Source organism: Phacochoerus africanus, chromosome 4, assembly GCF_016906955.1.
Source record: "Phacochoerus africanus isolate WHEZ1 chromosome 4, ROS_Pafr_v1, whole genome shotgun sequence".
NCBI lineage: Eukaryota > Metazoa > Chordata > Mammalia > Artiodactyla > Suidae > Phacochoerus > Phacochoerus africanus.
The window spans coordinates 43413178-43429848 of NC_062547.1; the positions used below are offsets into that span (position 1 = coordinate 43413178).

The following is a 16671-nucleotide window of genomic DNA, read 5'->3' on the forward strand; positions in this document are numbered from 1 at the left end:
CCAGTGCAGTGTTTTCTAAATGTATTTTGACTACAGTTCACACTAAATAATACATGTTATTAAGTTCTCTTAAGCTTTTCAATACTGCTTACAGATTTAATAACTTTTTCTTAACACTTTTTGATTTAAAAATCACAAGTTAAAAAAGTAAATTAAAAAAATAGAGGAGTTCCTATTGTGGCACAGCGGAAATGAATCTGACAAGTATCCATGAGAATGCAGGTTCAGTCCCTGGCCTTGCTTAGTGGGTTGGGGTCTGGTGTTGCCATGAGCTGTGGTGTAGGTCACAGACATGGCTCAGATCCCATGTTTCTGTGCCTATGGCATAGACTGGAGGCTACAGCTCCAATTCGCCCCCTAGCCTTGGAACTTCCGTGTGCCCCGGTGCAGCCCTAAAAAGCCAAAAAAAAAAAAACAAACAAAAACATGTTTCATGTTTTAAATTAGAATCATAATAATGTCAGATTATTTTCTTTAATATTCCATGTCCTCATGGCTTTTGTTTTTACAAAATAACAATCATTTCCTAAAGTATTTGAAAGAAGAAGGGAAAACTTTAAGCCAAGAATAATCAAGAAGTTGGCAGGGGTGGAGGGGGCGGGTTATAGCTAGGAGTTGGAATTGCTGGTTATTCTATGTTTAGCTTTTTGAGGAACTTGCAAACTGTTTCCCATAGTAGCAGCACCATTTTACATTCCTTCCAGCAATGTATAAGTGTTCTAGTTTCTTCATATCCTTGCCAACACTTGTTACTTTTCATTTTTTGGATTATAGCCATCCTGATGGTTGGGAAGGTTTGTGGTTTTGATTTGCATTTCCTTATGACTAGTGATGTTGAGAAGCTTCATATGTTTGTTGGCCATTTCTATATTTTCTTAATGAAATGTCCATTTAAGTCATTTAATCCTCCCCATTTTTTTTTTTTTCTTTTTACAGCTGCACATGCGGAATTACGGAAGTTCTCAGGCTAGGGGTCAAATTGGAGCCAGAGCTGCCGGCCTACACCACAGCCATAGCAACGCCAGATCTGAGCTGCATCTGTGGCCTTCGCTGCAGCTTGCGGCAACACCAGATCCTTAACTCACTGAACGAGGCCAGATATTGAATCCACATTCTCACCTGCACTATGTCAGGTTATTAACCTGCTGACCCACAATGAGAACTCCCATTTGCCCATTAGAGAAAATTTGGTCGGGAATTCCCACTGTGGCACAACAGGATCACCAGCATCTCTGCAGCACCAGGATGCAGGTTTGTTACCTGACCTGGCACACCATGGGTTAAAGGGTCCAGTGTTGTGGCAGTTGCTCTGTAGGTTGCAACTTTGGCTTGTATCTAATCCCTGGACTGGGAACTCCACATGCCATGGGGTGGCCAAAATATAAAAACATAAAAAATAAAAATAATAACAAATTTGGTTGCTTATAGAAGCTTTATTCATAATAAAAAGCTAAAAAAATGAAGCAGCCCACTAGTTGATTAGTCCAGCAGCTGATGAATGGGTCAGCAAAAGTGGTATGTCCATACAACAGAATAATAGTTACACACAGAAGGGAATGAAGTCCTGATATATTCTACAACATGGATGAATCTTGAAAACATTATAAGAAGCCAGGCACACACAAAAAATGTATGATTCAATTTATATGATATGTCTGAAAAAGACAAATCCGTAGAGAAAGAAAACAGAGTAATGTCTTCTTGGGGGTTGGGGAAAGAGGGAATGGGGAGGAATGGGTACAGGGATTTTTTTGGAGGGTGATGAAAATGCTCTGGAACTAGAATATTTCAGAGTCCTTACAATGGTGGTGATGGTCATACAGCATTATGAAGGTTCAGAGAGCCAACAAATTGTACATATTTAAATGGTTAAAATGGCAGATTTTGGAGTTATTATTGTGGCTCATTGAGATAAGAACCCAACATAGTGTCTGTGAGGATGTGGGTTCAATCCCTGACCTCCACCAATGGGTTAAGGATCCGGTGTTGCTGCAAGCTGTGGTGTAGGTCACAGATGTGGCCTGAATCTGGTGTTGCTGTGGCTGTGGCATAAGCCAGCAGCTGCAGCTCCATTTCAGCTCCTAGCCTGGGAACTTCCATATGCTGCAGGTGCAGCTGTAAAAAGGAAAGAAAAAAATTGGCAGATTTTATGTTGTGCGACTTTTATCTTTTTCTTTTTTTTTTTTTTTTTTTTTTTAAAGGAAGACACTGGTCTCCCTAATCCTCCCATTCTGCTCAGGCCAGGTTACTGCTAGATTCCCATTTGGGTCAGTGTTCTAATAAAAATCCCTCCCCAGCTGTGGGTCTCCTTTTTATAGATCTACCATGAGGGCATGGTGTTTGACACCATGCAGTCTGAACTAGGGATATTAGCTGTTTATAGGAGTTGTTTGGGAAGGGCGACTGCCTAGAACCTGGAGATCTCAGGAACTATGAAAAGTTGCAGTCTCTGCTCTCAGGGAAAAATAAGCCCCTGCTTCTATAGGGAGTTGAGTTTAGGTTCATCCCTCCCATATTGGTAGAAGGCAGAGACCCCTGTAGCCAGCCCAGAATAAGCATTTAAATCACTTTCAGATAATCCCACTCCTGCATTGTACCTTCATATGTGTGCATTTATACCTCCGCAATATATGCATTGTAGCCACAATACATAGATTTTCTTGAATTTAACAAAATATTTGTAAATGACTTTGGTTTATTTCATTATCTTTATATCTCTAATTCTAACCTTCTCATCATTGGAAAGTCATTTATTTACTAAGAGAAATAGATTATTCCAGGTGAGCTCAGATTACCATTCCAGGTAAACTGTGGTTATCTTAAATAAGTTGAAGTTTCCGAGTTGACCAGAATTACTTACTATCCAGTGATCCGAGACTAGAACTTAGAACCTAAGAGCTCCATGCTTTTTACTTGTGCTATAAGGGTTCAAACTAGTCTTTTTTTAAATAATCGCTGAGACAGTGGAGAGTTTGTAAGAATCCTGTAAGATCAGAGCAATTCATACCAATTTCATTGTTGAGGAAACTGAAATGTAAAAAAGTTAAGGAATTATTAATTTTTTCATGTAATGTATTGCAATAGTTAAATGACTCATATTTTAGAGATGTTCTAGATAATAACCACAGTTATCTAGTTTGATCAACTTTATTTCATGGATGAATAAACTCAGATCCTGAAAATGAGTTATCTCCAAATAATATTTTCTTCAGTTTCTTTGCAATTTAATAACCCTAGCATAGGTTGCCAATGCTTTTGTACAAAATACTGCTTCCTTTCCCTTTTGCTCTCTGTAGTTTAGGCTGGTCACTTCTGGTTCAACTCATGTTTTCTCCACCCTTTCCTTTGGTGGGGGCAGGGCTGTGATACACATTTATATCCCTTTCATTGTCTCTTGGTGTACATCTTTCCCTATTCATTTTTAATGTTTGTCACAGTACCATCTTGATATTTGGTGCTTTTAGAAATTATCTTGCAGGACTAATGAGGATAGGTAGTTTCCTAAAGATAGAAAAAAATTCCCCTAGCAAGATCTGGGAAATCAGATCATATGGGAGTTGCAAAGAATTACTAATTGCTCAGACTCTAGGAATTAACTAAGCTTCTGGGCCACATCAGTTTTAGCAGAAACATTCTCAGATTTTGATTAAAGAATAAAGAAAAGGATCAAGGAGTAAGCAAATTGGTCATGAGTCAAAGTCAGAAAGTAAAATAACATGGCTCATCAACTGATCAATCAGAGATGGGATCCAGATTGCTGCAGTATCTTTACTAAATTACATCAGTAGCTTTACTAAATGCCGCAGTGTCTGAATTGAGATGTCTTAGGCTCCTTAAAGGAGTCTTACTGCAGCAGTACTGAGGAGGTACGTAATTATTGCTCATTTCATTATACTCTTCTCTGTTAAAACCCCAGGTAGTAATTATATTTGAGTACCATATTTTAAGAGGGTCTCATAGTAGACTGGAGTGCATCTTGAAAAGAGAAGACTGCAGTGTTCAGGATCTAGAAACTGTGCTATTTCAGGAACTGGTGTAAAGTTTGGAGATATTTGGCCTGAAGAAAAGACTATTAATTGGAGATAAATTGCAGTCTTAATCTGAGTTTCTTCATCTATGGTATAAAATTGGACTAGGTGATTTCTGAGATCCTTTCAGGAATAATATTTAAAGTTTGGGAAGTTCCCGCTATGGCACAGTGGATTAATGATCCATTTTGTCTCTGTGGAGGCTGCAGTTCGATCCCTGGCCCAGAGCAGTGGGTTAAGGATCCAGCGTTTCTGCAGCTGTGGCATAGGTTGCAGCTCTCGCTTGGGTTTGATCCATGGCCCAGAAACTTCCATATGCTGCAGGGGAAAGCCAAAAAAGAAAGAAAGTTTAGAAAGTTGCCTTGTAAAAGAGGAAGTTGACCTTTTTTCTTTTAAAGTTTTATATTTTAGACATAGTTTCTCAAATCAGTTCAGGAAGTAGAATATTGGAAAATCATGGTATTCTTATTAAAAAGATGAAATAGTGAGGTACAAAATTTTTCAGTATTAAGTATGTTGCTTTGTGCTACATGAAGTAGCACTATGTGCTAAATTTTAATAGACAATTGGGAGTTCCTTGGTGGCTTAGCAGATTGGGGATCTGGGATCGACACTGCTGTGGCTGTGGTTACTGCTGTGGTGTGAGTTCAGTCCCTGGCCTGGGAACTTCTGCATACCTCAGTCATGGCAAAAGAAAAGAAAAAAGACACTGCAGGTGCTAAAAGCTGAAATACCTTTTATAGAAAGCTTGAAATTAAGCAAATACCATTTTTAAAAAATATATTTCTCTGTAAATTGAGAAATTCAGTTCAGTAACTTAGTTTTAAAATTCACTGTCCAAAAAAGTATAACAAGGACCAATGAGAAGAAAACTCAAGGAGACTGGTATTATAGTTAAATATCAACCAATGACTTATAAATAGCCATTTGGTAATGGTTTCTTTCAGATGATCAGTGCATTCACGTAGTTTTTGTAGGTCTTAAATCAGAGATTTGGTGTGCAGTTGTTACAGATTTTAAAAAGGATTTTATTTTTATTAACACTAAGATTTCATCATTTTCTTTGTGTAGAAGATAAAGTTTGGTTTGATTTAGGCCAAAAGGGAGAGGTAAATAGAACACTAATAATAGGCCGACTTTGGAAGTCTGTGGCACAAACACTGAAAGGAAACTTAATTTTTCACACACCGTTCATCTCTGTTTAAAAGCTTTTTCCTGAGGTTCATATTTTTTTGTCGGGAAAGACTGCAATGCCTATTCTTTATAATTACTTTACACGCTTAAGTATTTATTTCCTGTAAGAATTTTATGCTTTGTGGTAAAAACTCTGAAGGGTGTTTTTCTTCTCACTCAGCAGTCTTACTTCCTGTTTCCTTCTAATGTCTTTTGTTAGTAATGATCTAAGTATTTTAGTTCAGGTTTTTGTTTCCAAAACCAGGAAAAGGCATAGTTCTTAAAAACTGTCTTCTGGGAATTTAAGTTTAAATCACACTTTTAGTTAATAGCTGTAGACATAGCTACTTTGAGCAGATTTCAAAGATTTTAGTAATGAATTAAATTATTTTCATGGAATTTTTTTTTGCAACATTCTGTGGTTATTGACTCTAAAATTTGATTATATTAACATAAACATTTATATCTCCACTCAAATAATGTCTAATATTAATTATAAAGAAGAGATAGACTTGAATAAAACACAATTTCCATTGTCTAGCCGAATGTAGTACACTATTTGAATAGCTTTACTGAGGACTATAAAATTTTTAAAATTCAAGTAAGGAAGTAACCAACTTTGTTCTGAATAGCAACTATATGTTTGTATTTAATGCTGAAAATGCATTTATTGAAAACCTGGTGTATCTAATTTCTGGTGTAAAGAAAGCTTTCCTATATTCTTATTACTGCTTTATAGAATATGTACTGATAAATTTTTTGAATTATTTCAAACTTGTATCACTTTTCTTAAACCCTTAATTTACCCTAACTCTCTTTGATCTCACTAGCCTTTAAAAAATTGAGTTATAACTGACTTAAAACACTGTCAGTTCCAGATGCACAACATAATGTAATGATTCAGTATTTCTGTACCTTACAAAATGACCACTACAATAAATCTTGTTAGTATTTGTCACCAAAGTTATTACAATATTATAGACAATATTCTCTATGCTGTACATTTCATCCCCACGACTCATTTATTTAGTAACTGGAGGTTTGTACCTCTTAATTTCCTTCAACTATTTTGCTCATATTCCCTGCCCCCACCCTCTATATATCAATGAGTCTGTCTGTTTTGTTATATTTGTTCAGTTGTATTTTTTTTTAGGTTCCACATGTAATAAGTGAAATCATATGGTATTTGTCCTTCTCTGTCTTACTTCACTTTGATTAATACCCTCTAGGTTCATTTATGTTATCCAAAATGGTGATAATTCAGTCTTTTTTATGGTTGAGTAATATTCCTGTGTGTGTGTGTGTGTGTGTGTGTGTGTGTGTGTGTGTGTGTAGAGATGTCCCAGCTTGATTCCCAGTAGGTGCAGCCCCTTATGTATCCCTCAGCCTCCTAAAGAAACTGTTACCTATTGATGGAACTTGGACCCAAAATCCCTTTGGTTGGGTTATTGCTCTGTCAGTGATCCTAATGGATGCTGACATCAATTAGCAGAGAGAAAGTTCCCTGTAGAAAATTGCAGAAATTGGATGATTCCTAATTCTATGTCATTAGCTCTGGAATAGAATTTTGTAATAAAATATTTCTAGATGATGACCAAACATCTGCATGGATTTACAAACCTGAAATATTTACTAGAGAACTCAGCATCTTCCTCCACAGTCCTCTTCTTTGTTTCATATATTGGATAATGACATTAGCAATTGTTTCTTATTACATATGTCTTTATCATTCATTGAAAAATACTTGAGGACAAAATATGTGGGTTACAAATATTAACCATTCACAGACCTCATCCTTAGTGTTGTGCATATAACTGCAGTATATAATAGAAAGCCTTGAGTGCTTCATAAAGTGCACAATTATGCAAAATCAGTGGAGAAAAGAGATGATTTGATGCTTAGGTTTTTTGACTGGAGTCTGAGAGAGGGATCGGGGTAAGAGTTGAGGGAGTAGGTGTGAAACCTAAAAAAGATTTTTTTTTTTTTGGTTCCAGAAAGAATGGAGAAAAATAAGTTAATGTAGATAAAATCATTGACAGTCCAGATGTTTTTCACTTTGTGGACAGAAAACTTGAGTTAATTTTCCAGATTCTATTTTTACTTTGATGTAGGACTAGATAATTGGTTATTATAATCTATTTCCGTCACTGTCAGTTGAAACTTGCTGTCAGTTGCTTGAAAGGAAGAACCTAATTCATGAAAGGCACTGTAAAAAATACAGCTTTTTTGATTTGAAAAAAAGCACCTAGGAATATCACTAAGGAGATTCAAAATCTGTTAATGGTAGAATATGAAAAACAGAGTTAAAGAAGAAAAGATGGTTACTGGGTCAAGCAAAAATAAGGTTTTTTAAAATATCATTACTCCTGCAAAGGGTGCAATGCTTTCTTCTTATAGTGTTTTAAAGGTTTTGGGGGGTTTTTTGGAGACTTTGTTGAGTAGAATGGAACAGCGATAAGCTTATAGTTCTGAAGCTAGGTTGCTTGGGTTGAAATCCTAATTCTGATTATATTAGTTGTGTGACTTTGTGGGGGTTGATTAACTTATCTGTGCCTCATTTTTTAATCTGTAAAATAGGGATAAAAGTAATGATACCCCTGTAGTAGAGCTTTGTGAGAAACAAATACTGCATACATAGATGTATGACTGTAAATTTCTTACGGCAGACCCTGACATGTAATAAATGCTTAATAATTGCTGATTTTTTCAAATTTTTTTATTATGGTAAAATACATAAAACAAAACTACCAGATTAATCATTTTAAACTGTACTGTTCAGTGTTGCTAAATATATTCACATTGTAGTGCAACCATCACTGCTATTCATCCCAATAATGGTTTTCATCTTGTTAAAAGGAAACTCTATTCCATTAAACAATAACTCTCCATTCTTCCCTGCCTCCAGCCTCTGGCAGCCACCATGCTACTTTCTGTCTTTATGATTTTGAATACTCTAAAGTACCTCATATAAGTTGTGTCATATAGTATTTGTCATTTTGTGACAGTCTTATTTCACTTAGCATAATGTCCTAAGGCTCATCCGTATTGTAGCATATTGCAGACTTTTCTTCCTTTTTAAGGCAGCATTACATTCCATTTTATGTATATACCTCATTTGCGTGCTTATTCATTCATCTGTTGATGGGTACTTGGATTGCTTCTGTTTTAACTGTTATGAATAATGCCTCTGTGAATATAGGTGTACAGATACCTCTTCGAGACCTGCTTTCTATTCTTTTGGGATTAGACCCAGAAGTAACAATTGCTGGATCAAATGGTAATTCTTTTTTTTTGGCTTTTTAGGGCCAAACCCTTGGCATATCGAAGTTCCCAGGCTAGTTGTAGCTGCCAGCCTACACCAAAAGCCACAGCTACGAAGGATCTGAGCGATGTCTGCAACCTATACCACAGCTCACAGCAATGCCAGATCCTTAACCCACTGAGCAAGGCCAGAGATTGTCCTCACAGATACTAGTTGGGTTCGTTACTGCTGAGCCATGGTGGAAACTCCTGGTAATTCTGTTTTTAATAGTTTGAAAAACCACCACTCTGCACTATTTTACCTTACACCAGCAGTGCTTAAGGGTTCCAGTCTCCACATCTTTGCCAACATTTGTTGTTTTCTATTTTTTTAAATAGTATCCATTCTAATGAGTGTGAGGTGGTATCTCACTGTAGTTTAGATATTATTTTTTAATAATAATTAGAGAATAATTGTTTTTTAATAATTTTTACTAATAATTAGAAATCTTATTTTATGGAATCAGACAGTGATAATGAAAATTATTGCTATTCTTTTTAGGAAATGGTTGAAGGAACTACATAGTGCCTTATATATTCTTTCAGTGTTTTATGATTGCATGGAAAATTTATTGGTTATATGGAAGTAAATTTTAACTTAAAAATTTTTTTTTTCTTTCTTGGCCTCACCCATGGCATATGGAAGTTCCCAGGCCAGGGACTGAATCCAAGCCGCAGCTGTGACCTCTGCCACAGCTGCGGCAACGCCAGATTCTTAACCCACTGTTAAGTTTAGGCTGGGGACTGAACTGGCGGCCGCCACAGAGATAAGCCAGGTCGTTAACCTACTGTGCCACAACTTATTTTAGAGGGAGTGAAACATCTAATAAATTGAACCAGTGATTGAATGCCTTCCGAATTGGATATGAAGTTTTATAAAAATATAAAATTCAGGAGTTCCCGTCGTGGCGCAGTAGTTAACGAATCCGACTAGGAACCATGAGGTTGTGGGTTTGGTCCCTGCCCTTGCTCAGTGGGTTAAGGATCCGGCGTTGCCGTGAGCTGTGGTGTAGGTTGCAGACGCGGCTCGGATCCCGCGTTGCTATGGCTCTGGCATAGGCCGGTGGCTACAGCTCCGATTCAACCCCTAGCCTGGGTACCTCCATATGCCGCGGGAGCGGCCCAAAGAAATAGCAAAAAGACCAAAAAAAAAAATTTCAATAAAATATGATTCTTCAAGAGGTTTTTTACATTAGGACAAATATAAAACAGGATATAATGATATGGTGTTTGCTTGAGACTAAGAACTTAGAAGTGCTAGGAGGGAAAAAAGTGCTTCCTATTGAATACTCATAAGAGACATTGTAGGGAGTTCCTGTTGTGGCTCAGTAATAAAGAACTGGACTAGTAACCATGAGGATTCAGGATTCAGGTTTGATCCCTGGCCTCGCTCAGTGGGTTAAATATCCAGCGTTGCCATGAACTATGGTGTGGGTTGCAGATGCAGCTTGGATCCTGCGTTGCTGTGGCTGTGGTGTAGGCTGGCAGTTGCAGCTCAGATTCGACCCCCAGCCTGGGGACATCCATATGCTGCATGTGCAGCCTTTAAAGAAAAAAAAGAGAGAGACATTGTAGACGAAGTGGCTTTCCATTTTGGCTTAAGAAATTAATAAGTTTTTTTGATTTATGCTGTGAAAAAAGTTTAGGAGATAGGCATTGAAGGCATTGTGAAAAAAGTTTAGGAAGAAAGATTCAGAGGCAAGGTCATTCAGCTTGTGTACAGGAACAGGATATGATTCAAGCCAACTTGAACATAATATTCATTTGGGAAGTTTTGGGAAATATGATTGGGTTAGATTGTGGCAAACTTAAAGTAGCAAACCAGAGGATTTATAGAAATATAAAAATCCATTTTTAGGGTAGTCTTATCACTATAATAGGGGGGTTGCATTCATTCAAAAATAATCTTTCCCAGCATATTAGCTTTTTAAAGCAATCAAAAACAAGCATGTAATGAAAGAAAAAGCCTTAGTAATGTAAGAAAATATTAGGAAAAGACTGAAAATCCTGTGGAAGTCAAATGTTGATTGAATAACTGTCTATAAGAATGGTTTCACATTCCACAGTTCTAAGCACTCTGGTGAATCAGTGAGTGCATAGGGAGAAGCTGTGAAGACATTCTTTTTTGCATTAAGCACTTTGGTGGAGTTCCCGTTGTGGCTCAGTGGTAACGGTATAAACCCAACTAGTATCCATCGGGATGCGGATTCTGTCACTGGCCTCACTCAGTGGGTTAAGGATCTGTTGTTGCTGCCAGCTGAGGCATAGGTCGCATTTGTGACTTGGATCCAGTGTTGCTCTGGCTGCGGTGTAGGCCAGCAGATGCATTTCTGATTCGACCCCTAGCCTGGGAACTTCCATGTGCCGAGGATGCAGCCTTAAAAAGCAAAACAAAAACAAACAAAAACTTTGGTGAAAAAGTCTATATCCTGGATTTTTAAATTTTTTTCTTTTTAGGGCCACACCTGCAGCATATGGAGGTTCCCAGGCTAGGGGTCGAATTGGAGCTGTAGCTGCCAGCCACAGCCACCAGCTACCAGCCATGCTGGATCTGAGCTGCATCTGTGACCTACATCAGAACTCACAGCAACTCTGGTTCCTTAACCCACTCAGTGAGGCCAGGGATCCAACCCACATTCTCATGGATACTAGTTGGGTCCATAAGCTGCTGAGCCACAAGGGAAACTCCCTTCTGGATTGTACTTTTTTTTTTTTTTAAGGGCCGCATCCATAGCATGTAAAGGTTCCTAGGCCATGGGTTGTATTCTGGCCTACACTACAGCCACAGCAACAGCAGATCTGAGCCGTGTCTGCAACCTACACCACAGTTCATGGCAATGCCAGATTCTTACCCACTGAGCAAGGCCAAGGTTTGAACCTGAAATCTCATGGTTCCTAGTCAGATTCATTTCTGCTGCGCCATAACGGGAACTCCATCAGGTATTTTTATACAGTGAGTCAAAACACTTCTAAAAGGACTCTGCTGTTTGGCTATGCTTGGGTAGTGAATTTATCACCCTAAATATTGCACACAGATTTTGATCACACATAAACTTAACTCTTTTTTTGTTTTGTTTTGGTTGCTCCTACAGCATGCAGAAATCCCTGGGCTAGGGGTTGAACCCACACCTCATAAGCAACCCAAGCCGCTGCAGTGAGTGACAGTGCCAGATCCTTAACCTGCTGTGCCACAAGAGAACTACCACATAAACTTAACCTTTGAAGGACTTTCAGGATTTTTGTACAAGTTTATCAACATAGAAAATGCCCACTAACTCCTAAAACTCATTCTCTTACATAAAGAACCAGCTGCTTTCTTGGGAGTTTGGGGCCTAAGTTGAATATATCGAATTCCTGGTTTATTAGAGGGGTCCCCAGTTGGCTTTATCTCTTCATTTTCTTGAAACAGAGGGTAGTCTTTTTTTGATTTCATTAAGCCGTTAACTTTCTGAATTGTTCATTTCTGGAAGATTTTGAATGGAAATATCTTAAGCATTCCGTTTTTACTGACCAACACAAAGTAAAGCCTATTTCTGCTTGAGTTGAGCGAGTAAAACCAGAACTTTAAAATAAGGCTTAGCAGGAGTTCCCGTCATGGCTCATTAGTTAACGAATCCGACTAGGAACGATGAGGTTGCAGGTTCGATCCCTGGCCTTGCTCATTGGGTTAAGGATCCGGCGTTGCCCTGAGCTGTGGTGTAGGTTGCAGACTCGGCATTGCTATGGCTGTGGCGTAGGCTGGTGGCTGCAGCTCCAGTTCGACTCCTAGCCTGAGAACCTCCATATGCCGTGGGATCGGCCCTAGAAGAGGCAAAAAAAAGGCAAAAAATAAAATAAGGCTTAGCATTACTTTTACAAAGAGAGAAATCAATACTTTAAAACTTGGTTACTGGAGTTCCTGTTGTGGCTCAGTGGTTAACGAATCCAACTAGGAACCATGAGGTTGTGGGTTCAATCCCTGGCCTTGCTCAGTGGGTCAAGGATCCGGCATTGCTGTGAGCTGTGGTATAGGTCACAGAGGCAGCTTGTATCCCACGTTGCTGTGGCTCTGGCATAGGCCGGTGGTTGCAGCTCTGATTAGACCCCTAGCCTGGGAACCTCCATATGCCGCGGGATTGGCCCTAGAAAAGGCAAAAAGACAAAAACAAAATAAAATAAAACTTGGTTACTGATTTTGGTGTGATTTATTTTACCTCCAAATCTTTAAAATCATAAAAATGTGTTCATGCTATATATTGCATTTAGAATTTTGGAGCTTTTTTACTTTTAAAATAAAAATGCTTTTTTTTTTTTTCATTACAGAAAGACCCAAATGGGACCATTACTTTGCCAACTGAAAGTTCTCTTCTACAAGAAATTGAAGTACAGAATGAGGAAGTGGCAGCTTTTTGTCAATCCATTACAAAGTAAGAAATTTTTTTATAAATTAAAGATTAATTTTTATAAATAATTTACGGAAATTTTAACTTAAAAACCAGCTTAGTGCTAATAACTCAAATTTTAAAATTTTTAATTATTTTCTGCCTTGTGGCTAAAATTTCAAGACAGTTAATTGGTACGTTAGCCCAAACTGCAATTGAACCTGTTAGGTTTCTGAGTATTTAGAAGAAAAAAATTGAGGTCAGACAGTATTTTCTTGATACTCTATTACCAAGAGGAAAAATGGCCTAAACAGAAGTTTCATTCGAATTAGAAAATGCTTTTTTTTTTTTAAAGAGAAGCTTAATTTTGCCGTAAACTTTCTAGCATTGAAAAATATAGTCCTACTTAGATTTAAGAGATGATAGAATAAGCAAGATTATAGGAGCAAATATATTTTATGAAGATTAGAAAAATGCATTTCTAAAATGTTCTTTTAATCTTGAATGAGTCCAGTGTTCTTTATACATGAGGAAATATAAGGATACTCAGAGAACTTATCTACTTAAGTGTCCTGGTCTAGTCCATGATAGAGGAAGTCTCCGTTGACTTTGGTTAGGTATATTTCCTTTACATTATATTGCTGTATTAGTAAGGACTTCTGAGTGCAAGAAACCCATCTTAAACTAGCCTAAATCAAGAAAGGTTTTGTATTGGTTCACCAACCCGTATAGCAGAAAGAAGGATGGGGCAGGGCTCAGTGACAATAAGATCTAGGAGTTCCCACACTGTAATTGATCCCTCCTCCCTTTGGACTCTTCTTCTTCCTCCTTTTTTTTTCCCCTGCCCTTCCATCATGCTTGTTGGTGCATTTTCTTCTACTACAGATAGGATTTTGAAGGCAGGGAAGGTAGCCACTGATAGCATAGATTTGCATCTGTTGTTAAAAGAAGGAAAAGTTTATCACTACTGGAGGATTTATTCTGAATCTAGTATTTTTCCCAGTTTGGTTTAAGCAAAGCAGATTTGGGATTCCCAGATCATTTTTGAGTATATTTGTCATTTTAATGATAAGGTACTTGTTAATATTTAACTAGACTTTCTAGACTATTGGTAGTATTTCATTAAAATTCTATATTCCTATGTGTCACGTTTTGACCAACATCGTTTTCTTTAGAATACCTTAGAAGGAAAAAAAGAAAAATATCAGTAGAGACACTTTTTTCTTTCATGAAAAGGTTGCTCTTAACTGGATTTTTAAAACTCAGATTTTTCAGCAGACATTTAAAATAGAAGAGACATTTAGGTGACTTAGAATGCAAATTGCATGATTAGAAGTTACAGGGGGAGGAGGAAAGATAGCAGAAGAGTAGGGGGACGCGCTTGCCCTCTCCCACAAACATAACCAAAAAAACACATCTACATGTTAAACGACTCACACAGAACAGCAACTAAACACTGGCAGAAGAACTTAAACCTCCAATAATGGCAAGAATCTCGTGACATAACTGGGTAAAACAAGAGAAAAGAGGAGAGTGAGAGAAGGGGACTCAGGACCAGACTGGTGCTCCCGAAAGGGAGCTGTGAAGGAGAAAGGGAACCCACACCCTGGAAAGTCATCTAATAGATGGAAAGATTAGCCGAGTCAGAGGGAGCTCCAGATGCCAAGAAGAGCACAGCAGTAGGTCTGAGATCTGAAAAGTAGAGTGAGAGCCGAACAACGGCACAGTCACCAAAAACTGAGATGCTTGGGTGGGGGCTGGGCACTGAGACCTTGGTTAATCCCCAGGAGCGGGCTGGGGTTGGCAGTGTGGAGACAGCCTGAGGGACTAGGAAGCAATTGGTCGGGTTGGCCGTGTGGAGACAGCCTGAGAGATTAGGAAGTGGTGTGCCCTGGGTGGAGGGAGCAATACGTTAAGGGCTGGGGTGTGGAAAGCCACAACAGAGGGAATCTGGGAGAAGATCTGGACCTGCAGGAGAGACAAGGCGCCAGTGTTGGGGAGGGGAAAGGAGGGGCAGGCCGCCATAGAATACTCCTTGCGCCCCAGTGAGCATGCTTCCCAGTGCATCCCCCCTCCCTTACGCTGCACGCACCTGACCTGAGGCCGCCTGCCATCCCGGAAGAGTGGCCTCACCACTTGCAGGAAGCCAACCACCTCCCAGGCTTTCTACAGCCTGACCTGTCTGCCCTCTGGAGGAGCTGCCCAGCACTACCCACCCCATGGAAGAGCTCCACAGCCCAGAAACACCAGGGCAAGCTCTGCTGGGCCACAGGAAATCTGGCTCCATCGCAGTGCGGACCTGCCGGTCCTGCCTGTCCTCGGGAAGTCCTCCTTTGCTTCAGAGTGACCCTGCTAGGCCCTGCCCACCCTCAGGAAATGCCCTGCTGCCTCAAAGAAGACCGGCCAACACTGCCAGCCCTTGGGAAACACTCCACAGCAGTGCATCTCCACCACGAAAAAGAAAATAACAAGCAAGATGAAGAAGCTCAGAAACCATTCCCAGTTAAACCAACAGGAGAACTCACCTAAAGCAGTCAGCAATGAAACAGAGCTCGCAGTCTGACAGGCTTGGAGTTCAAAAGGGAGATAGTGAAAATACTGAAGGAATTAAGAGAAGATATGAACAGTAATGCAGACTCCCTCAGAAAGGAACTAGAAAATATAAGGAAGAGCCAAGAAAAACTATAAAATTCATTTGCAGAGATACAAACTGCAAAGAGCAGTTAAAAAAAAAAAAAAAAGGCCAGAATGAATAATGCAGAAGAATGAATTAGTGATACGGAAGACAGAATAATGGGAATCACCCAAAAAACAGGCGACAGAAAACCAAATGAGAAAACGCGAAAGCTATATAAGAGACCTATGGGATAATATAAAGCAGGCCAATCTATGCATAATAGGAATTCCAGAAGAGAAGAAAAAGATAAGGGGATTGAAAATATATTTGAAGAAATTATTGCTGGAAACTTCCCAAGTCTAAAGGATACTAATTTCAAGATACAGGAAGCACAGAGAGCCCCAAATAAGTTGAATCCAAAAAGACCCACACCAAGATACATTTTAATAAAAATGTCAAAAGTTTAAATGATAAAGAGAGGATCCTAAAGGCAGCAAGAGAAAAGCAAAGTGTCAATTATAAGGGAACCCCCATAAGGCTAACAGCTCATTTCTCTACAGAAACTCTATAGGCCAGGAGGGAATGGCAAGAGATATTTAAAGCACTGAAAGGAAAAAATATACAACCTAGAATACTCTATCCAGCAAGAATATCATTTAAAATAGAAGGAGAAATAACAATTTTTTCTAACAAAAGCTGAAAGAATACAGCAGTACAAAACCCATTCTGAAAGAAATATTGAAAGGGCTTCTCTAAATAAAAAAAAAATAAAAAAGAAAAAGAGAGAGAAAGAACTAGGATGGAGGAAACCACAATCAGAGAGCAGTCACTCAAATAAGCCAGCATACAGATCTAATCATGAAGATGTTTAAAACAAAATAAAATTAAAAAGAAAAAAAAGAGACATCAAAATCATAAAATGTGGGCAAGGGAAGTAAGGAAATAAATTCTTTTTTTAATTTTCTTTTTTAAATTTTAGTATGATAATGAAGTGTTTGAACCTACAGGACTATCAGGTAAAAACACAAAATTATAGGAAGCAGTTAACATACTTAAAAAACAGGGCAAGCACAAATCAAAACCAAACATTACATTCACAAAAAATGAAAAGAAAAATACTCAAGCAGAAAATAATTGAAGACCATCCAACCAAGAAAAGAAAGGAAGAATGGAGAATCATAGAATCAATTGG

At 38.5% G+C, this 16671-nt stretch overlaps 1 protein-coding gene across 2 annotated transcripts in view; it reads left to right on the forward strand.

The window, feature by feature from the left end:
* PIK3C2A (phosphatidylinositol-4-phosphate 3-kinase catalytic subunit type 2 alpha) overlaps positions 1-16671 on the forward strand; it is a 124410-nt gene that overhangs the window by 36227 nt on the left and 71512 nt on the right. For both annotated transcript variants that reach the window (XM_047776194.1, XM_047776195.1), the window contains exon 3: positions 12804-12907. In XM_047776194.1, the coding sequence (XP_047632150.1) occupies positions 12804-12907 (104 nt within the window). The remainder of the gene's footprint in view (positions 1-12803; positions 12908-16671) is intronic.